Raw genomic sequence first — 24,646 nt, 5'->3', positions numbered from 1 at the left:
ACAACTCTTACACGTGGATCTGCAGCAGCCGATGAGGGTGGAAACCGACGCGTCTGACAGAGCGGTGGGCGCCGTACTCCTGCAGCCGGGACCGGATACGTCAGAATGGAGACCGTGTGCCTTCTTCTCGAGGAAATTGAACAAATCCGAGAGGAATTATACCGTGTACAACAGAGAATTACTCGCCATCCATGAAGCGTTCAAGAGATGGAGACACCTGTTGATTGGGGCGCAACACAAGGTTCAAGTGCGGACAGACCACAAAAATCTAGAATACTGGAGGACAGCCCGAGTATTGAACCAGAGACAAGTAAGATGGGCGCAAGAGTTCTCCAAGTTCAACTTTGAAATTCGCTACGTGCCAGGGGCAGAGAATGTCAGAGCGGACGCTCTCTCCAGAAAACCTGAGTACTTAGAGGGGGAAGGAGGGGCGGAAGAAAGACATATCATCTCGGAGGACCACTGGGTTTGTGGGGCGGCATTGGTGGGGCAAAGAGAACTGGTAGAGGGTATTGAGAACGATGAATATGCCCAAGAAAAACTTAGGGAACTCAGGGAGACAGGTGAGAACACAGGGGGTTTTGAGGAAAAGAACGGAAAACTATATTACAAAGGGGCACTCTACATACCAGATGGGGAACTAAGAGGGCGGGTGCTCAAACAGTTGCATGACAGCCCCACGGCGGGGCACTTCGGACAGCACAAGACCATGTGGTTGGTTACCAGGGAGTTTTGGTGGCCCAAGGTGAGGGAAGACGTGCGGGAGTATGTCAGGGGATGCGACAGGTGCCAAAGAGCAAAGGGAGAGAGGTTGGCGCCAGCAGGGTTATTAGAACCCTTACCCACCCCAGAAAGGCCATGGGAGATGGTATCCATAGATTTTATGACCGATCTACCGAGATCCAAAGGGAAAACCGCGGTCATGGTGGTAGTAGATCTACTAACTAAGATGTGCCACTTTATAGCTTGTTCACATGCAGTCACAGCGGAAGAAACCGCAAGGTTGTTTGTGAAGCATATTTTCAGGTTGCATGGCGCCCCCTTGAGGGTTTTGAGCGACAGAGGGAAACAATTTACTTCCAGGTTCTGGAGGAAACTAATGAGCTTGTTGCATGTGGAGGTAAGTTTTTCCACCGCCAGGCACCCAGAAACAAATGGGCAAGCAGAAAGGGCAAACGGGGTTTTGCAACAATATCTGAGGTGTTATGTAAAGGACAGAGAAACTGATTGGGTAGACAGGTTACCTCTGGCAGAATTTGCCTACAACAACGCGGAGAACGTGTCCACAGGGATGAGTCCCTTTCTGGCCAATTATGGGTGTCATCCTCGGGCATTTCCAGGAGAAGGAGGGGAGAGGTGGAGTGTACCTGCAGCGGAAAATTTTGTTGAAGAGATGGAAGCGATCCATCGTCAGCTCCAACTCAACTTAGAGAAAGCCAAAGAAGAATATAAGAAGCAAGCAGACAGAAATAGGAGGGAAGGCGAAACCATAAGGGTGGGTAACCGGGTGTGGCTATCCACCCAAGGACTGCCGTTCAAGGGAGGGTGTAAGAAATTGAGACCCAAACGGTTGGGACCCTTTGAGGTCATACAGCAGGTCAACCCAGTAGCATTCAAACTCCGATTGCCCAGTCACATGAAATTGCACCCAGTATTTCACAGGTCATTACTGTCGCCGTACAGAGAGGGACGTGAGTGGGGGGAACATGAGAGGGAGGTCACCGGGACACCCGTCATAGAAGAGAGAGAACGCAACATGGATGTGGCAGGAATCATTGATTCCAGGTGGAAGGGAAATCAGGTGGAATACTTGGTAGAATGGGAGGGGGAAGAAGAGTCAGAAAACACATGGGTACCGGCAGAGGAAGTCAATGACGAGATTTTAATAGAAACGTTTCATCGGCGTTTCCCAAGAAAACCACAACCCGTGGCACGATTTAGGAGGGAACACTTCGGGACCACAGATGAGGAAGGGGAGTTTGAAGGGTTCCCAGAGTCAGGGGTGGAGGTGGAAACAGATTCCGACGAAGGAGAGGAAGATGGGGAAAGAGACGGAAGGTCGTGGTTAGAAGTGTTTGAATCCTCGGAGGATGAGGAGAGTTCCTTCCAGGGATTTCCATCCTCGCCGCCAGTAAGAGAAGAGGCGGGAGGGGGTGAAGGGGGCCCTGGGGGGGAGGTGGATGTCAGGGAACTGCCATCGGAAGAACAGGTGGTGGGAAGGCTCCAGGAGAATAGGAGAGACACTTCAGCAGAAGAGGGAACCAGTAGGGGGGGTGCAGGAGCTCCAAAGGAAAGGGAGTCGGAGGGGAGGCTCTGGGATACTTCCAGTGAGAACAGTGAGGAGGTATCAGAACCCCCTTTAAGGACCCCCACCCCTCGCCGGAAACTGTCACGCAGAGAATCCAGGAGACGCATGTCCGTCAAACAGCTTTTATGTTGGAAACGTTTCCGCAGACGCCCACTGTCAGATTCTACCGGCGACTGACGGAGCCATGCCAAAGGGCTCCGCTCAAGGCAGGGCTTCACTACACTGAGTAAGCTCTGAGGGATCAAGCTTTAACGCACAAGCAGCTCATTATCCCACCACATGTTTTCACCCTGTTTCTGCATTAACTAGCATACATAAGTGCATTTTAAGCTTTCTCAAATCTAGAATCAGAATCAGAAGAATATTTGCATCAGTCACTAGCCATAGCAATACAATAAAATACAATGTACTGAAGATAGAGGTAAAAACTTAACTACGCAAAATACACCCCAGAGGTTTACATCAATAATTTGAAAGCTGCATTCGATTCAGTCTCTCAAGTAAGACTGTGGGATAAGTTGAACTCTTCAAGTATAGATAAAAGATTATTGTTCTTGATTAAATTTCTGTATAAAACACTCTGCTGAAAGTGTGTTGCTCTACAAATGGACAGCTCACAGGATCCGTACCACCACAAAGGGAGTTAGGCAAGGTTGTATCCTAGCTCCCATTTAATTCATATATAAATGATATTGTCCAGAGTTTAACATCCCCAGAATATCATGCCCCTAAACTGGCCACAAAAGCCACCTCTATATTACTATACGCAGATGATGTGGTACTTCTATCTCAAACAAAAGTGGGCCTAAAATGATTGATGAGGGCATCCTCAGGATATTGCCAAAGAGAACAGCTGGCAAGAAAACTAAAGTCATTGTGTTTTCAGGAAACTACAGTATAAGCCCCATAGATGGTATATGGATAATCAGTTGATCGAACAAGTTAAAGTCTTTAAATACCTTGGCATTTCTCAAATCTATTTAACTAGCCTGCTGAACTGACAGTGGGGGTGGGAAAAAGCACAATACTTGTGGCAGCCCCTAAGCTTTGGCCTGCGTCCTACAACTATGAGGCAGATTCAGGAGTCTGCTTCTTTGTAATAGCCAGCTGGCCTTCCATGCCAAGCAGGCTTGCTATGGTTAGTTCTGTTTTATTATTTGTTTCATTGCCAGCTCTTGGTTTCATCCTGCCCTCCTGCAGGTTTTATGATTTTATTTATATTATTAATTTTGTAAGTGTAGCCCACTTTAAGAATCCGATGGACTAAAAAGCAGGCTATATATTGCCTGAATACATTGTGACGGCTTCTGTAAGGCAATGCTTAGTTAATTGGCTCAAACAATAAACAGAGGGATTGTTTCATTTCAAACTGGATGTTTTGCAGTAACAAAGAGGAATTGGCCCTCTTTCCACTCATCCGCAATACAGAGTTCTTCTATTAGAAATACAAGCTCTGGTCAAGAATGACAGCTCATCTCCCCTTCATTCTGGCATGTTTTGGTAGGAAGCCTGCAAAACTGTAAAGAGCTTGGAATTATATACAACATAAAAATATGACAAAAAGGGAAGCTTTCATCTCTCATGGCAGAAAGGGCTGTTTTTGTTGATACATATGGAAAAAATTAAGCCCAATTATATGTTGTGCTTTGGCACTGGGGTTCCAACTTTACCACAAACTTCGATCCCCGACACACACACACACACGATATACCATTACAGTCAATTCCACTCCTGAACATTTGAACTCAAACGTCGTAACACAGTCATTTTTGTTGTTCAAAAATTGCTTGAAATGAACTGTGTTACGGTGATACTGTATTTTAGAGTCCTTTTTAAAAGGTTATCTTAGGGTTATCCCTGTGGATTATTTATAAGTATATATATTCCTTCAAATGTAACATGAAATGTTCTGTGAATAAAGTATACCCCAAAATACTGCAATTCCTGGCTTTATAGGCTTGTTTGATCAGGATTTTCTCTATATCCCATGAACCTATAATCCAAGGATTTCCTTCAAGCAGTCCATTATTCATTTATTCAACACTGAGTATTCATCAATAGAGTCTTTACTATGGTGAATACATTTTGCTTGGATGTTGCATTTTCAGCAAAACCAAAAAAGCATACGTTACTGAAGTAAACTAACAAAATTATAGCAAGAAAAATTCAGAAAGCCTGGGATCTTAAAAAAGATTCATTTCATAATCCATACCCTATTCAGCACTGAACAAATGCAGATCTGCGCTTGCATTCTCAACACGATAGAGAACCTAGCAAAAATATAGCATAGTATTGTACAATCACACTATAATAGCCTAGATTCATGGCACACCCAAAGTCAGAAATGAATAAGTTCATATATACACAGAATCTGCTAGGGTGGGAACTTCCTTTTTGGGATGCTAAATGTAATTTTTGAAATTGACATACGATAATATTTTAGATTGGCAAACTCCTGCCAGCTGATCCTCTGATGACCTTTCCTGTGACTGAGAACATCCATACAGCAATCATTTTTCAAGCATTCTGATTTCTACGGGACCAAACTAACAGATGCAACATTTTAATCATTCCCAAGTGCAGTAATGGCACAACTTGCATTTTGCCAGTATATTCAGCACTTTGTTGTTCTGTGAGCTGGCTCCATAGGCCAGTGTTAAAGTCAATTTGAGCTGTATAAACTGTGTTCTTGTGCTGGGAAAAATGGAGCAGAAAGCAGCTGTGAAAGGCAACTATCAGATAAACGGTAAATGTAACACAACTGAGGGCATGTCCACACTTGTCCTGCGCCGAAAAAACACAGGTCTGAGCCATTTTTTCTTTGTCCTCCTGCCGCTTTCCTGGGGAAATCTGCTGTTTACCGCTGAAGCAGAACAAACATCTATCTGCAGGAAAAAAAGACTGGTGTTTGTACCCTGATTCAGTGATAAAGCAAGTTTTTCTGAGGGGAAAGTGGAAGTGTGGACAAGCCCTGAAACTAGAATGAGGAAAAAGGGTGATCATTAATGGAAGGCAAGGCAATACCTTATTAGTTTGTTTGTTTTTAATATTTAATGCTGTATTGTTTTTAACACTAAATTGGGAGCTGCCCAGAGTGGCTGGGGAAGCTCAGCCAGATGGGCGGGGTATAAATAATAAATTATTATAATTATTATATTACTTATTTAATTTTTAGGCTGCTTAATTTAATTTTTTTTAAAAAAAACCTCTTGAGTGGTTTACAACAAGAAAACTGTGATAGAAAAAGGAACAATAACATTTAAAAACACTTCCTGTAAACTAAGTAGAAACAGAACAAACTTATATATCACACATATAACTGAACATATAAAACAGAACTAAAATTAAGAGTCAGGGTTCAGGAAAGCTTGGGAAAACACATACATTTTTAAAGATTGTGACTGTCTCCATCTCATGAGGGAATGCATACTAGAGAGTGGGCACTGTCGCCAAGAAGGCCCTCTTCCACATTGCCACCAAGGTGACAATCTGCTGGTTGTGAGCACCAGATAACAAAATAACAAAAAATAAAAATATTCCTGCTACAAAAACCAAAAAGTGCAGCCCAAGCCAATAAATGTTGACATTTCAATACAACGTTAATAAAATAGTATCACAAGAAAGAAATATGATGATATACGAGTGAAAAAGAATGTGGTGCATACAAAATAGCCAACTTCTAATAATGTCCTCCTTCAAATCTCCCCTGAGACGAAAAGTCCAACAAAAGTGCAATTCATTTCCTTCAACCATAGTTCAAAAGAGGAGTCTGACTGTGAGGAAATTTACTATTTCAATGGGAAGCTGGCCCAACTGTCTATTTAAGCCAGTGCCTTTATTCATGAGCATTCATTATAGGGGGAAATGGTTTTCAAAACAAAATTAACCACAGTACATGTTCTTTCACAAAGATAAAATGCAGTGAATAAATAAATAAACAAAAAAAATGCTATGACAGGGCAGTATACAATATATGTTTTCCAGAAATAAAAATAAAAATTGCCATATAGAATAACATATATTTTAGAATGTGGCATGCCTGTCTTGTCTGTCCATTTGTTTGTTTGTTCTCTATATGTTTGGACGGCTCTCAAGATATCATTGCCAAATCCATCTTGAGGGCTCCCAAAGTGGGGGCTGTGCTCTTTGTTGATGTTTGGACTCTGACCACTATTTTGAAACAAGACGGTGGACCAAAACGTGATTTTGCCGTGACTTCACCCAGTTTCCAGCATAATGGGTCCAAACTCACAATAATAATAGTAATTTATTATCTGTACCCCGCCCATCTGGCTGGGTTTCCCCAGCCACTCTGGGCGGCTTCCACAGAGACCAAAAATACACTAAAATGTCACACATTAAAAACTTCCCTTCTGAATGTCTTCTGAATGTCAGGTAGTTGTTTATCGCTTTGACATCTGATGGGAGGGCGTTCCGCAGGGCGGGCGCCACTACCGAGAAGGCCCTCTGCCTGGTTCCCTGTAGCTTTGCTTCTTGCAGTGAGGGAACCGCCCGAAGGCCCTCGGCGCTGGACCTCAGCATCCAGGCAGAACGATAGGAGTGGAGACGCTCCTTCAGGTATACAAATTACACTATCCATTTAAAAATCACCACATATTTTTATTTCTAAAAGAAAACCACAGGCAGCCGAACAGCTCCTTGCCGATGCAGTAATGACAGAAAAGTAAGCTTGGTAGGCACATGGTAGGCACAATTATGGACTCTTACCTGCGTCTGGCTACATCTGCTGCCAAATTTGCACCACCTGCACTTCAGCTGTCATCTAGCCTACTTCATCACTTGGTGCTCCTCACAAACCAGGTGGCCTTTTGAATACTATAGTGCTGGGGTGGGGAGCTCAGGAGAAACCATTTCACTTGCTTTCTACACCTCGGCACTCCACAGCAAGACTGGGGTATTGACAGGAGCACCAACCACGCCAGTCAAAAGCTCTCCCAAAGCATGTGGGGATTTCAATGTTTCAGTAAGTCTCTGGGGGTTACACCATCCCAAACAGTCCCCCATCCCTGAAGGGGGGAATTGCTACCAATAATCCAAACCTCACTAGGAATGGTCCATCCATGGTAAAAGGATGACTTGAATTCCACTTACAATCAAATCATTCCCAAACCACCCTGATAGGCTATGAGAGGGTGGTATGGAAATACTTTTATAACTGAAAAATACATAACACTGTTCTATAGTAAAAACAAGAAAATGACTTGCCACATGTGTTGACCCCATGGTATACTGAGACAGCCGTATGATTGTCATGGCAACCATGAAGACCTCAGCTGCCCCAGCAAGGATATAAAAGCTCTCTAGCATCATAGGGCTAGAGCACCTGCTCTTCTCTAAGGGCCAAACAAGATGCAACAGAAATTACATTATTAGTTTTTGTTCTCTCCCCCCCCCCTTTTCCAAATAGGTGTAGCCTGCATATGCACCTGATCTTGACTGGAGACCACAACATGGAGGAAGGAGTTTTAAGTCTCTGCAGCTGCTATTTGACCCAAGAGGAAAGCTGCTTTCCTTCCATGGCAAATAGGAGCTGTGGGTTGCAGAGGTCATCTGGATCAGAACCATGACAGGGACAAAGGCTTACAACACTATTTTCCCACTTCACGGTTGCAACTGGGAATCCCTTCCTCCACATCTGCTACTTATTAAAGAAAAGAGAGTGGGGGGGACCCCAATCCCAGAAGTCTTCCTCGGGTATTTCTTTGTCTACGCGATTAGAGAAAGCAGAAATTAGAATGCTCCTTTCGGTCTCCTCCATCACATTCTCTGAGTTAGAGGGTGTTGGTCTGTAGTGAGGAGCTGCTTAACTCATGTAAGCTCTCCACACATTTTAGAACTCTGGAAAATTAGGGTTTTAAAATGTGTGGACAGCCTACACAGATGACTGACAGGTGGATGGCTCAGTCCACCTGTCCAAAGCAGTTTGCAGAGGGGTCCACTTTTGGATCCCACCACCTGCATAGAACTTAATGGGAGCTGAGCAAAGCAACCGTCCTTTGCCTAGTTCCATTTCTTCAGCCCCACCTCAGGATTTCAGCTGAGGTCACAACATTATCTTCCTCTCTGCTGAGGCAAAAATAATTACGCCTCAACCACCACTGAAAGATGTTTCTCTAGCCACCTTTAGACTTCCAGTAAAAGTATTAAAAACCCATTCCGCTAGTAAACTTACATTGCTTCTCTGACATTTAACCAAAACCTTCCATTCTACAGCCAAAGACCATTATAATGTTTTTTTGACTAACACACAGTAACCTGATTGTAGTGAACAATGGCTCTCTATCCTTTCTAATAACTTTAAAAAGTCTGTAGCATCGCATTATTGACTCACATTACATCTGCGAGCCACTTGTAACAGACCACTCCTAAATGTTGGCAGGATGACCTCCCTGGAGGACCAGGCTCCCCTAAATGTTATCATTGTCTCAGCTGCAAGTACCCAGAGAACTGGGAGGAGACCTTAAATCCTGGGCCAGAAGTAAAAGAGGCAAGCATGTTGTAGAAAGGCAGCTGGCTATGAAGGGGCTTGTGTAGAGATGGATGGTGCTGTCCATCACCTCAAACTTTCCAGGAATCTTAAATGCACCATGAGAAGTCTCTCAGAGAGAACTCCAAGTTGCACTTTTGAGGTACGGATTCACTGCTCTTCACATATGGAGATTATGTTCTTCATATAGTCATATTTTTTCCTCCCAAGGTGAAAGAATATGTTATATGTGTCATTAATATTTATTACGGTGACTAACAAAGCAGAGATACTGAAGTCTTAAAGCAAAACGCATTGGCTTCCATCTTCTTCAGCTGCTCTGATGCGAATCAATGGGTGCAGTAATCAAGGAAGCAGTTACAGAACACAACATTCACATTAATATTATGTTTGCACATGCTACTCCTCAATAACAATGTGAAATATTATAGATGTTTCTGTGGAATTATTGCTATCACTTGAATCCTACAGCACAAGGTTCCTTTATTTAATGATCTGCTAAAAAAGAGAAAACCTTTCCCATCAAATATTTTTCCTGAGCAAGGGCTTCCATTCAGGATAATTTTTTAATTTATTGACCATCACCATAAGAAGAAGCCTTAAACTCAAAGCCTATTTCTGAAACGATAGACCTATCAATGAATGAAACTCTTGGTCATGGTTCATTTCAGAAGCTGCACTATATCACTGCCCCCCACTACAGATTCTCTTTTCATTATTCTCACTCTTCATAAATGCAAACAGATGAACTAAATAAAACACAAGCCTACAGAATTATGGCTTCCTTTATTCTTGTGGTAAAGCTATTTATACACAATTGGCACATCATTTTATCAAGCGGTTTCTTGAACTTTTAAAAAAAGGAACCATTCAGTTTAAGAAGTGAATGGTTTCGTTTGAAACAACCCATCGTATGTTTGGTAGTTAACAAATATGAATTGACTGTGTGGTGCTGACCTGTTATAACATCCAAAACTCGGGAGACCAATGCGGCTCAAGCCTGGAGTCTAGACTAGCTTAATGGAGTGAGACAACCAGTGGCTTATCAATAAAGAGAGAGAGGCAAAAGAGAGGGGCTAAATTTGTCACTGGGGGGGAGTATAAACCCCCAAACTAAATTCCATTCGACAGAGAGCAGAGCTTGGCTGTACATCTTGCAGTTCAGTGAAGTACACCATTCTACATATTGGGCAGTTACAAGTCAAACTTTATTTAAAATACATGTTAAACTTTAACATGTTGATCTCCTACTACCATACGCATGCCAAAAATTGTCCACAGACCTATTCAGTTAGGTTTTGGGTCAAGTACTACCACTATCAGCCAACATTTTACGTATTCCATGGACGACTATACCGAACGCCAACTTCAATAATTGACTGGCAGGCAAATGTAATATATCCAGTGCTATGTTTCTATTAAGCCTGAATGAAAGCAAACGTTGTGAAAAGGAAGGGTCTTTCATGCTTGGCTTCAGACAAGATCCTCAGCTTGTATTACTGAGTGTGACTCCACTGACTTCCAGAGCTCTGCCCTTGTTTTTTTTCCAGTTGATGACTTAGGCATGTTTGTATTGGGGCCCTGAATTACCTTTATGAAACACAACACGGTCATCCTACATAGAACCAATTCTAACTAAATAAACAATTACATCAGTGAAAAGAGAGATACTCTCGGTTGGTTCAGGTTAGTTTTGCATGTGGCCTTAGGCAATTTGTATTGGAAAGGCAACTAATAAGTGAATAATACATAAATAAAAATAAATAATAAGCAAATATAATGTATGTTTTTCCTACAAGGTAGGGTGGAAGGAAAACAACTCCTAGGTCCCCTATTGCATATTGTTTATAGATTGCAGAAAGAAGCAATGGTCCATTCTATGCAACAGTGTCGTGAAACAATGCATCATTTGAACAACTCTACAGAATTTGTTCAAAAATTAATGATTGCTTTGTCCTCGGCTTTTGTTTCTAGTTAGTTATTAGTTGGTAATTTGTTTCTCCTTGAGATCTGCATAGGTATATATTTTTAAAAATGTTTTATTGTTTTAAAACAGTATAATGAAAAACATGCAGATATTTAAAAACCAGTAATCCAGTAATGGCCTATTTAGACTTGTCATATTTTCCTCCTTTTTCATTCAGTTCAGAATGGGGCTGCTAATCTTCTCTTCTCTCATTAGGATCATTTCCCCTCTCTCCTTAAGCCTTCTGCACTTGTTTCTAGTCACTGACTGGGACTGAAAGAGCTGCTTTCAGCATGCCCAAGGATTTGGGCATGCTCAGTAGGATTTTTTGAAAATATTATTATTTGAACAGCAGACCCCTGGGCTAAATTATAAATGTTTTTTGAAACTTCTGACTGCTTCAGAAACTGTTTGTTCTGAGGCATGGGGAAAGGGATGCTGTTCACAAGCCAGGGTAACATAGAACTAGTTGTGAAGTTCTTTGGATTCTAGTTCTTATAAGGTCTCTCATTTCCCCCCCATCGGTTCATTTGCTGCTCAAACACTTCTCCTGCAAGGCTCCTTTGTCCCACCTCAAGCTCTTAGCATGATTCTTCTTATTCAAAGTAGGATCCCCCATGTCAAAGCATCTTCTTTCTATAAAATGTCTACTCAAACCCAAATTCTCTTGAAAAGCTGTCCCTAGATTGTAACCAGCATCAAGCATTTTCTGTGATACTACACCAAACAAGCATGAAATCTGATAATATCCACAAAGTAATCGAAAAGATACATTGCCAACTATGCAATTGCATTATTAGTCTTGCAACCATTTTAAATAATAAATTACTAAATAGCCAAATTGACAACATATGACTCATGTCCCAACTCTATTTAAAACAGACTTGAAAGCATGTACCCAGTGCTTGATGAAATCTTACAAAGAGGAACAGGGAAGCAGGATTGTCTGTGGTCAGGCTTCAGACTTTAGCGGCAGAACAACTGGTATCTGTAACAACAACCAAAAAACCTGCAATGCTAGCACATTGATGTTTTATAGTGCAGATGGGCAGGTTCTTGGCCTTAGAAGCTCACAGTCTAAACTCTGGTATAGAAAACAACAGAGGAAGAGTAAAGAACACAGACACAATATATCTTTTTTCAGTTACACATTCTCAGGCTTAATTACAGGGTTGAATTGGAGTAGCGAAGGATGGAGAGCCAGAGGCCCTCTAGATGTTTTTGAACCATAGTTACGACCATCCCTGATCGTTGGTCAAGCTGGCTGAGGATGGTGGGAGTTGGAGTTAAACAACATCCATAGGGTCATATATTTCCTGTCTCTGGTGTAGGGCATAGGAATTAGGGGATTGTGCCAAAAAAAAGGTAGACTTTGAGGAGGGAGTTGATAACTGCATAGTCTATAGAGCTATGGTCATCTTGGAAACGGAATCTGCTCAGGCTTTGGGGTAAGGGAGGATGAAAGGGAAAAGGTCATGTTTCCACTGACATCCTAACATTTCAGCTGCGCTCAGACATGGAATAAACCATGTGTGGGGATGCTCTGGCTTTCCAGATGTAGCTGGATTTCCATTTCCATCCTCCCTGGCCATTGGCCAAGCTTGTTTGGATTTGATATCCCGCTTTATCACTACCCAAAGGAGTCTCAAAGCGATGAACAATCTCCTTTCCCTTCCTCCCCCACAACAAACTCTGTGAGGTGAGGCTGAGAGACTTCAGAGAAGTGTGACTGGCTCAAGGTCACCCAGCAGCTGCATGTGGAGGAGTGGAGACGCAAACCAGGTTCCCCAGATTACGAGTCCAGCGCTCTTAACCACTACACCACGCTGGCATTGTTGGGCTGATGGGAGTTAAAGTTCAGCAACATAAATGGCCAAAATTTCTTCACTGGGACTAAATAATCATAGAATCATAGAGTTGGAAGAGACCACAAGGGCCACCGAGTCCAACCCCCTGCCAAGCAGGAAACACCATCAGAGCACTCCTGACATATGGTTGTCAAGCCTCTGCTTAAAGACCTCCAAAGAAGGAGACTCCACCACACTCCTTGGCAGCAAATTCCACTGTCGAACAGCTCTTACTGTCAGGAAGTTCTTCCTAATGTTTTGGTGGAATCTTCTTTCTTGTAGTTTGGATCCATTGCTCCGTGTCCGCTTCTCTGGAGCAGCAGAAAACAACCTTTCTCCCTTCTCTATGTGACATCCTTTTATATATTTGAACATGGCTATCATATCACCCCTTAACCTCCTCTTCTCCAGGCTAAACATGCCCAGCTCCCTTAGCTGTTCCTCATAAGGCATCGTTTCCAGGCTTTGACCATTTTGGTTGCCCTCCTCTGGACACGTTCCAGTTTGTCAGTGTCCTTCTTGAACTGTGGTGCCAAGAACTGGACACAGCACTCCAGGTGAGGTCTGACCAGAGCAGAATACAGTGGCACTATTACTTCCCTTGATCTATATGCTATACTCCTATTGATGCAGCCCAGAATTGCATTGGCTTTTTTAACTGCCGCGTCACACTGTTGGCTCATGTCAAGTTTGTGGTCAACCAAGACTCCTAGATCCTTTTCACATGTACTGCTCTCAAGCCAGGTGTCACCCATCTTGTATTTGTGCCTCTCATTTTTTTTGCCCAAGTGCAATACTTTACATTTCTCCCTGTTAAAATTCATCTTGTTTGTTTTGGCCCAGTTCTCTAATCTGTCAAGGTCGTTTTGAAGTGTGATCCTGTCCTCTGGGGTGTTAGCCACCCCTCCCAGTTTGGTGTCATCTGCAAATTTGATCAGGATGCCCTTGAGTCCATCATCCAAGTCGTTGACAAAGATGTTGAATAAGACCGGGCCCAAGACAGAACCCTGTGGCACCCCACTAGTCACTGTTCTCCAGGATGAAGAGGAACCATTGATGAGCACCCTTTGGGTTCGGTCAGTCAGCCAGTTACAAATCCACTGAGTGGTAGCATAGCAAATCCACTGAGTGGTAGCATAGCAAATCCACTGAGTGGTAGCATAGTGGTAGCATAGGATGGCTTAGTCTGCCCATCTGCTTGTTCCTAGTTTAGACTGCTAGGGTTGCTGTTTTTTGTAAGTATGGAAGGTCAGAGGTTTTTGTCCCACCATTTTTTGGTTTTTAAAATATGTTTGTGCATCATCAAATTATACATTTTCTGTAAAGTAGTTGTATTAGTATAATTTTGGGTGAGGAATCTCAAGTGCTGTGTCTAATTATGAGAAAGCTTTTAAAAACTTTAGCTTCTATCCGTATTCTTTTTATTTTAAAAAATGTGTTATTTAAAATTACAAAAAAAATGTGAAAACATTGTGTGTGGGAGAACATGAGAGTCCTACATCTCACTGTGCATAGGTCAAGTAGTCATTTACATCCTGTATTATAATGCACACCTTGTTGTGTGGTATAACTAACAGAAAATATTATTCATTGAAGGTTTATAACAACATACCATTAGCACTAAGATAATAAACAGTATTAACAAACGTTCTATAGTTGCCAAGGTCATTGCTCATTTTTTACGTGAGCCACTGTCATTTCACACAAAGGTTCACTTTTTAATCAGATAGTTTACATTCTGAGGATTACAGACTTTTGAACTTTTAGTTTAAAATAATTTTGATGAGGAAAGCAGTTGAATGTCTAAAAGTAGACCCCTCTCTCCATTTTACAAGTGCAACATATTAACGTTATAAGTTTCACAATGCTCTAATTCTTTGCTTTTGGTTCTTTAAAGGTGGATTGCTTGAAACAACCACGAGAAAAGTTTTATGAAATTCAGATAGTGTGCAATTTGCCCAGTGCAACCAAGGTAAAAAAATAATCTTGCTTTATATGAATCTACTTAAAAGACAGAGGTGATCATTTCAAAACAACAGCAAAATAAAACTATAACAAATTCTCAAAAATTACTGTCTTCAAAAATGGCTAAAAAGAAAAAAAATGCACTTTATTTTAATACAACTTTGGTAATATTCCATGTCAGTTTGTAGTACTAGGTTGGAAGAGACAATTATGTTAAAATCCCAGTTTAGTTAGAAAGCTCAGAAGATCCCCTTAGGCATATCACTACTCTTAGGCATATCAGTCTACTCTAGTGTACATGGCTGTTCTGAGGATAAACTGATATGACCCCATACAAACTGCCCTGAGATCCTTAGAATAAGGAAGTGATACAAATGTGATTAATATTAAAAACACATAGTAAGCAATCATAATTGTAGCAAAACATGAGTAAATATACTATAATCTCATAGGAGCATACAGAATCAAGGCAAAGACCACAGACTATTAGACCTTGGGGTTTACAAGGCCACTGCAAAAACCATTGCACTAGTCAGTGATCTCTCCTCCTTCTTTATATGAATCAGTTCAATGGCCTAGTAAAATGCAACAAATGTCTTTTGCCCTAGACAGTATATAAATTGGTATGCCCTGCATTTATTTCTGATTGTTCATCATTTTATGCTCTGTTCTCCCTGAATATATATTTTCTTTGTTTGACGACAGACTTGTTGTTGCATTATGCCAGCCTAAGTTGTGGCAGGGAAAAGCACTGTGAGGCACCTATCCATCACACCTGGCTGTGACTCCAGTTTAAGAAATATCACAAACACACAACTTAATCCTGCAGCTGCTGCAGTCAGAAGGAAGAAAGGCACCAATCTTACCTTTGGTATAATCATATAAACTGTTTACAGCAAGCAATCATTACTCTTATGCTGTCACATTGTTGAAAAATGGTTGTGTCTGAGGTCCTATGGGAAGGTAATGAAGGATAAAAAGTCCTGCACATTATTGCAAGGTATTCTGAACACTCGGGGTGGGGGGCAACGTAAAAAGTCAGATTTAATAAACTAATAAATAAGTCTCAAGTAATCTGGACCACTTTCTACTTCATTATTTCTGTTTTATTTGTTACTGGTAACCAGTGAATTTGGAATACTCTACAGTAAAACATGAAGGGATGCATGGACTGCATGTCAATTCAAGTTCTTCTGCCTGCATTACTGGATATCCTTACCCAGGGGTCAGCAAACTTTTTCAGCAGGGGGCCGGTTCACTGTCCCTCAGACCTTGTGGGGGGCCAGACTATATTTTTTTTGGGGGGTGTGAAAGATGAAAGAGCACCATGATCCCTGGTGGCTGTTTACCTGTTTCTTGCGAGCAGCAGGGGCTGGTGGTGGCAGAGGGACAAGGAGCGGCACGCGAAAGGGCTCCGGAGAGGTGCTGCTTTAAATGGCAGCCGCTCGAGCGCTGCTGCTGGCACCAACAAAGCCCAGCCCCCTTCCTCCTCTAGGCAGGGCGGGGAGAAGCCAGGAGGAGGGAGGGAGAGGCGCCACTGCCGTGTGAGAGAGGGAGAGGGAAGGAACGTGCGTGCTGGTGATCCACATAGCAATTCCCGGACCGTCCGTGGGCCAGACCCAGAAGGCAATTGGGCCTGATCCGGTCCACGGGTGTTAGTTTGCTACCTATCTGGAGAGAAAAGTCATAAAGCATGTTGCAGCAATTCCGAGTTGGGTGACTGCATAAATCTGGTTAGTTTACTTGAATAAATGGTGCCTTTAAAATGCTCCTAGGACTGGTGATCAAAAACATATTTAGACTAGCTCTTGGTCTGTGATCTACAACCTTAAAGCCAAGCATAGTGGCAGGAAGTCAAGTAGTGAGAAAAGCATGTGTAGATGGATTAGGCACACGTATCTGCCTTAAAAGGCTTCATGTTTGCCGATGCAAATCTGGACACTTCTAATGTGGCATGTTGTGTTTTTGTCTTACTGGTTTTGAACCTACTGCACAATTATGTAGATCCTCTGTTCCTGACCACTTTCTGGTTGCATGTTTTGCTACCTCCTTAGCATGCTAAGGGCAGATATTGTGATGGTTGACAGATCCTGGGGAAAAGGAGAGTCACGTTTTTTCCTCTAATTTTGCAATCTTGTCATGCCAGAGAACATTCAGAATAAATGTTCCCAACATAAATACAATAGAGAAAACTCACACTGAGGTGACGTTATCAGTTCAAAAATGAACATGAGAACTGAGTTCAGATGTTATTTTACAACTCTTCATTATCAAGCACTGTGACTAATAATCACATTCACTATCATTGTCACTCTTCTCAGTAGTCAATAAAAACATATTCACGATACCTGGGAAATTTAGTCATCAGCTACACAGACATTAAGATGCGGCTTTAATTACACATTTACAATTTTACATCTGTTATATGCAACATACAGTGGTGCCCCGCAAGACTAACGCCTCCCAAGACGGAAAACCCGCTAGACGAAAGAGTTTTCCGTTTTGGAGGTGCTTCGCAAAACGAATTTCCCTATGGGCTTGCTTCGCAAGACGAAAATGTCTTGCGAGTTCCTGTGGGTTTTTTCCCCTTTCCCCCCCTTTTTCTAAGCTGCTAAACCGCTTATCCGCTAAGCCGCTAAGCCGCTAAAAGCCGCTAAACCGCTAAGCCGTCAATGGGCTTGCTTCGCAAGACGAAAAAACCGCTAGACAAAGAGACTCGCGGAACGGATTCTTTTCGTCTTGCGAGGCACCACTGTATCCCTATAATATAATAACTACAATATGTCTGATAACAATTTTAACCTACAGAACAGACAAGAATTGAAAACAATTTCTGAAAAATTGGGGACATTGTTACTGATTGGCAAGTACACACTAGAGCAAGTCACAGCCTCTGCGGAGCCACTCAGATATGGGTAAACATAATCATGTATGAAATCTTTGAAAAATAAGTCCCCATGGTACATTCTTGATGTACTTGACTGTGAGGACTATATACAGCAAGCAGGACTGTTTCATGCTGTTCTTAGCTTCACGTCCTCTCTGTTTATTTTTCATGTGTCCTTTGGCTACATTGTAGAGTAAGTGATGAGTCATGTCTAGGCTGCCCTATTTTACCTCTTGTTCTTTGAGACTGATGGAGAAGGAGACCAGTCAAGTGTGCAGTCCACAGAGTAACAGTTAGCCTTTGATTTCTCACATAGTAGTTAATCAGAACTATTAATTTAAGGCAACATGGACAGCTTACACTGGCATTGACTTTAGTGGGGCTATGCCAGCATACGTAGACATTTCGCCATTTTAATGATCCAATCCACAAACCGGTTAAGCCAGAGTATTTGTACTTTCCCTATTTTCTATGCCCTACCAAAACTGGCAGTGCTGCTTATTCAGAAATGAGTTCCATTAGGTTCATGCTCGCTAGTTTAGGACTGCAGTCCAAGTCTGTAACTAAGCTTAAGTGGGTGTTCATGAAATAATTGCATATGTCCCCCTATTTACACCCATCTTCATTTCCATCCTCTTCCTCTGTCATTCCCGCATGCTGAATTTTAGTACAGTGGTACCTCAGGTTAAGTACTTAATTCGTTCCAGAAGTCCGTTCTTAACCTAAAACTGTTCTCTTTTTTTTTAATATGATTTTTATTGAAATTTACAATCACCAACCAACCCCCACCACCCACCACCAAAACATCACATCTTGTTATATGTATCCTAGTTTGTAATGGATCTAGTTCATAGATCCATTAGCTTCCGTCCTTCCCTTCCACCAGTTTTCCTATTCCATTCTATAGTTTACAGATTCTTTAATTATAAATTATACCATGACATGAGAATTATTTCAATCCTGCCAACGTTTTCATATTTGTACAATTCTCACTTATATAAACCATAAATTTACTCCATTCTTTATGGTACTTTTGTCTCCTCCTGAACCTGAAACTGAAACTGTTCTTAACCTGAAGCACCACTTTAGCTAATGGGGCCTCCCACTGCTGCCGCGCCGCCGGAGCACGATTTCTGTTCTCATCCTGAAGCAAAGTTCTTAACCTGAGGTACTATTTCTGGGTTAGTAGAGTCTGTAACCTGAAGCGTCTGTAACCTGAGGCACCACTGTACTCTGAAAAAGCACTTAGGGTACTAAAACAAAAGCAACAGTGTTGAAGCACACCGACTTCAATTAAACTAACAATCTAGTCTAACCTACATTTTCCCCCTCCATAAAATAAATACTTAGGCTGGGGCATAATGTACAATGTAGCAAATAATTCTAATGGCTTAAGGAAAAAATACTTCAGTACTTTAGTTAGATTTGCTGGCATAAGTATTCAGCCTTCATAGGTCAATTTCCTTAATCTGAAACACTTCAAATTAATTAGTTTATGGCTCTATTGGCATTATTAATTTTTTATACCTAAACAAATTAGGTAATGCACAAATGAGTAATTTCCTGGCTGGCAATTCATTTTACTGCCATGACACAGTGGGGATGGATTGTCAAGTTTTGTTTCAATCAGCCTGCTGGCAAGCCCAGCCACCACGTACACGATCGCTCAATTTCTTCCCCTTTCCTTTAATGGTAGTCACAAAGGAAATACTAGACCTTACTCTCACTAGGATATTCCAGCCTCAATCTGCCTTCTCACCCACCTTCCCCAAAGGAAAAGTTAGAGACCCCAAATGCTTGCATTAAGGGGCTTTGCCTCTCAGACGCATCCTTGGAACTTCGTTTTCCCAATAAGTGTGCATTAAAGCAGGGAATGGACCTGGCAGTAAGGGAGATAGGAATGGCATCTCTCTGAAACTGCCAGTAGTTGAACACAATGTCAATCTATATAGTAATATATCACTCCTTCACCACATGGATGTATGGATGGACTGATCAGTCTGTTTCTAGTCAGTGTCACTTGTATATACAGTGGTGCCCCGCAAGACGAACGCCTCGCAAGACGGAAAACCCGCTAGACGAAAGGGTTTTCCGTTTTGGAGGCGCTTCGCAAAACGAATTTCCCTATGGGCTTGCTTCGCAAGACGAAAATGTCTTGCGAGTTCCTGCGGGGTTTTTTTCCTCCCCCCCCTTAACCTAAGCTGCTAAGCCGCTTATCAGCTGATCCGCTAAGCCGATAAGCCGCTAAAAGCCGCTAAAAGCTGCTAAGCCATTAATAGCGCTAATCCGCTAAGCCGTAAATGGGCTTGCTTTGCAAGACGAAAAAACCGCTAGACGAAGAGACTCGCGGAACGGATTAATTTCGTCTTGCGAGGCACCACTGTATGTACCCATGTTCATCAGTTTGAACCTCTTCCTGCATTAATCTACACTATAACTTTGCACTTAAATAGATGTCTCTAAAAGCATTTTACTGCATTTTCATGCATTTTGGGGGCAGAGTTCAAGAGGTGGCCATCTGTTTAGTTTGTATCAGAATTTACAAAAAGAATTCCCCAGTAATTACTAAAACGGACATCCATGTTAAGGCACCACAGAGCACCACACACTTATTTCATGTGTTCACAGATGTGCATAAACTTGCAGTGATCCAACTTCAGCAACTGCATAATAAAATAATAATAACAACCACCAAGTTAGGTGATGACTCCAATTTATTTAGGGTACAAAAACAAAAAGGTATCATGAGATCTCCAACCTGGATGCATAAGCATTAAAATGGCAATTGAAGTGGTTCAATTTAAGTACCGTATTTTTCGCTCTATAACACGCACCCGACCATAACACGCACGTAGTTTTTAGAGGAGGAAAACAAGAAAAAAAATATTCTAAACAAAATAGTGGATATATGATTTTTGTGGTTCATGCTGTGGCCACAGACATGTGATCTGACAGTGAGTTTGGAGTAGCCCAATGCAAAAATCCTGAGGATCCATGTGGATCCATGCTTTGTAACCTCGGAGGAGGGAAGGAAGGGGAACCATGGATCCTCTGCTCACGACTGCAGCAGATCCCCCCCCCCGCCACCCGCAGGCATTCGCTCCATAACACGCACAGACATTTCCCCTTACTTTCTAGGAGGAAAAAAGTGAGTGAAATGGTGCAAAAATTACGGTAAGTGTAATGAAATGCATGCTGGGACAGAATACCCAACTTCTCATGTATATTGATGCGGTTTGAACTGGTGATGGCTGACCTGGAAAGAAAACTTGAAAACTGCCAATATCGTAATGAATTTATACAAATCTATGGTCTGTGCAGTTCTGTTTACTGCATATCCAGAGCAGTATCAGAGCTCCTTTCGTCTGTTTGAAAAAGATTCCTGGAAGATGCTTGAGCCACCCATTGGACCAAAACAGATGAGAAGTGGAAAATCCACAATGGGATCTTTTGGCTTGCCTAGTTGCATGATGAAGAGACGAACGCACAGAAACCTCTTACTTCTCCCTATTATTATTATTATTATTATTATTACTACTATTATTTGCCTCCCATCTGACTGGGTTGCCCTAGCCACTCTGGGTGGCTTCTAGTCAATTATAAAACCACAGTAAGACATCACACATTAAAAACTTCCTAATACAGTGGTGCCTCGCAAGACGAAAAGAATCCGTTCCGCGAGTCTCTTCATCTAGCGGTTTTTTCGTCTTGCGAAGCAAGCCCATTAGCGGCTTAGCGGATTAGCGCTATTAGCGTCTTAGCGGATCAGCTGATAAGCGGCTTAGCGGCTTAGCGGATCAGCTGATAAGCGGCTTAGCTGCTTAGAAAAGGGGGGGGGAGGAAAAAACCCGCAGGAACTCGCAAGACATTTTCGTCTTGCGAAGCAAGCCCATAGGAAATTTGTTTTGCGAAGCACCTCCAAAACGGAAAACCCTTTCATCTAGTGGGTTTTCCATCTTGCGAGGCGTTCGTCTTGCGGGGCACCACTGTACAGGGCTGCCTTTAGATGTCTTCTAAAAATCAGATAGCTGTTTATTTCCTTAACATCTAATGGGAAGGTGTTCCAAAGGGCAGGTGTCACTAATGAGAAGGTCCTCTTGCCTTGGTTTCCTGAAACCTTGCTTACCTTCCCTCAACTAGGCAAACATTTCATTGTACAATACCAAGCATGATAAAATCTTATTCTTTGTACCTCTGCTTCAGTCTTGTAATACAAAACAAATATTATGATTTCCCTTTATGTATCTGAAACGGACTTCCTTTCAGTTGCCTTGAACTCCTTTAGTATTTTTGGCTGTGCAGTTTAATCCAAGTTCCAATGATAAGATATAAAGTTATCTTGCTTGTGTATCCTTTTTTCTCAGTTTAACACACCCACTTGGATGTCATGAACAAATATATCTTGGCCTGAACACCATCCATCTTCTCCACAGATTGAGAACATCCTAGTAAGGAGGTATCTAACATTAACATATCAATTTCCCACAAATCCTCCAGATAGTTGCTCTAAAAGACCCTCATGGTCCCTTCCAACTCTCTAATTCTATGATACTATGATTCTATGATTTCTTGCACAATGACCTGCAGCCTACCTTAAGAGAACTTCGCCAATTACATTTGAAAATATCAGACAGAAGACAAATACACACTTAAGTCTTTTGTTTCAAACAAGCGGTAAAAAGTGAAATGGTATTGATTCGAGCTTCCGTAATTTCAGCTAAATAAATTTGAGGCCATTTGGAATTTGTTTTCAACCAGATTGAGGGTAAACCTTCTTGGATTCTGCAGATGTATCATTATGGTATATCACAAGTAAATTCAGTGGCCTCTTCACAAACTGAACAGAGCACTCCTAATGAGCATATGTGAAGAGTCTCATAGGCTCAAACTACATGTAGATCTGAAATGGTGTGTTTATTCCCAACCCATGTGTTCCATATAAACTGTTTAATACTCTCTGGAACCTTAACTTTATGGTACTTACTTTCAATGACAATCCAAAAGCTTTATGCTTCATTTTGAGTGATGTTACGCTCTTTCATGTTGGTGGGTCAGTTCTCTTCTCTCTAGCTTTGGCATATTACCTACTCTCTCACCCATAGCAGATTTATATATCTACTCCTCATGCTTGTCAGCATATATGAAATTTACTTTTTTTGTAACAAATCTGAACATAATAGTTTGGAAAAGGAGTATTTGGACTGAAAATGACATTATAATCTGTTGCTGGCATTATGTGCTGAATTTTAAAAAAGCGATCTTTAAAAAAAGCCATAACCAAATATGCTGCCTAAATTCAGGAAAAATAGAGACAAGTGTATTTCATTATGTCCTTGATTTTTTTAAGCCCCATGCAATGATACCTGTCAGAAATCAATGATACAGTTTACGAATGTATGGAATTTGAGTTGTTTTGTGACTTGGATAAGTGTGTAGTGGGAGGCAAGTAGATGACCTTTTGGGTCCCTTCCAACTCCATGACTCAGTGTTATTGTGGTTAGTGTGAGACTAAGACCAGGGTTCAAAGACTCATGCAGCCATCAAGCTCATTGGGTGATCTCAGCCAGCCACCACACTGGCTTGGTTCACATGCTCAATTCCTGGTTTAGAAAACCAGGATATACATGAGCATAACTCAACTACATCAAGCTTCTTTCCTGCCCATCCCATTGCATAAGTGACAATGCAAGCTAATTACATTTCAGCCTGGAAACTATAGTTGATGGCTTCTAAATAAGCCCAGGGTATTAATCCATGGCTTCAAGTTGGCTTAACATCTTGGCCTGTTTGAAAACCATTAGCCATCATTTCTGGGTTTGTGTGTAACAGGAAGCAAAGGTTAGGTGTCAGATCCTTCTTTTTTTCCCCTTTTCTGCAAAGAGCAGAGAATAGCAAAAGAAAAAAACCTTTTGTGTGGTTATATGCTGCTCGTGCAAATCCTGGTTTACTAACACCAGGAACTGAGCATTACTAAACCAGAAATTGATCAGCGGCCATACCATTTCTGCCTCACCTATCTCAGAGAGTAGATGTGCTGGTTAAAATGGCACAACACATCCAAGATCCCAAGTTCCTTGGAAGAAGGGTGAAATAACAAAAATGTAATAAATTCTTTAAAAATAGTGATGATGGGGAAATGGCTGGCTAAACCAAGAGAAATTTTATAAACAATTGGTATAATTTAGGCACAAAGTGTGTGTGATATATATATGAGAGACGCAGAAAAACATACTTCATAAGATTTCAGCAGCTTGTTTGGAATGCCTGTTATCATTTAAGAAAACTATAACCTTTGGAGTTCTTCCTGCGTGCTGTAAAGATCTTTCAAATTAAGTATCGGACTTGCACCTCTATTGCAGTGGTGACATACATTTATGTTATTATAGCACAGGCATGTTTTTCTGACATGTCAAGAGTTAATATTTCCTGTTTCTAACAAAAACAATGGCTTCTGATTACCAGTCTCCCATAGATTGTACTATGCATGTTAGCACCACACACACAGTGGAACAGCCATGCCATTATATGCATCACTTATATACATCTTAGAGCAGTGCCAATGTTTTCATTACGTCTGGCATTTGTGCTGTAGAATTTTATTTATTTGTTTTAGGCACACTCCCCTTATAGATTTTCCCCTTGTTTCATAAGCCAGAAGCACTCTGCAGATTTCTTTATTTGTTCCACAAATGAGATCTAAGCATACGTTAGAAAACATGGCTACACACAGTCCTCCTTTTTTATTTTTTTGCAGAATTCCACCCAAAGGTCGACTATGCTTGTTAAGATTTTTTAGGTGTCTGTTCCATTTAAATCAAGTTTTCAAAAACGGAATGGAATCCACTTAAGAGGGAACAATCCTACATCAATGAAAAACACGTGCAAATGTTCAATAGGTCAGCTATGTAAAAATGTGTTATATACCATGGTTATAGGCGTTTCATTCACAGACAAGGTTGGCACTTGTGGTTTATTGCTTTTCTTGTGCACATACACGTTAATCTAGTGATTTATATGTCAAATCTTTTTCATACATATGAAAGATGGAATGTTAGTGACTATCCAAAAGTCTAGATTCTTTTTCTGTTTTATTTATAGCAGATCTTGACTGGAGATTGACTTTTACTATGGAGACCACTGCATTTGGAAATGGTCCCTATGGATG

At 41.5% G+C, this 24,646-nt stretch overlaps 1 protein-coding gene across 3 annotated transcripts in view; it reads right to left on the bottom strand.

Annotated features, from left to right (window-relative positions):
- Nucleotides 1-24,646, bottom strand: part of BBS9 (Bardet-Biedl syndrome 9) — a 235,887-nt gene that overhangs the window by 38,514 nt on the left and 172,727 nt on the right. Inside the window, exon 22 of one of the 3 annotated variants that reach the window (XM_079947529.1) lies at nucleotides 5,029-5,279. The exons of the other annotated variants lie outside the window; for them this stretch is intronic. Within the exon in view, the coding sequence (XP_079803655.1) occupies nucleotides 5,044-5,279 (236 nt within the window). The 3' untranslated portion in view covers nucleotides 5,029-5,043. Of the gene's footprint in view, nucleotides 1-5,028; nucleotides 5,280-24,646 lie in introns of those variants that run through there. 3 annotated transcript variants of the gene reach the window in all.

This window comes from Podarcis cretensis (assembly GCF_951804945.1).
Source record: "Podarcis cretensis genome assembly, chromosome: 12".
NCBI lineage: Eukaryota > Metazoa > Chordata > Lepidosauria > Squamata > Lacertidae > Podarcis > Podarcis cretensis.
This window is presented reverse-complemented; position numbering and strand designations above follow the sequence as displayed.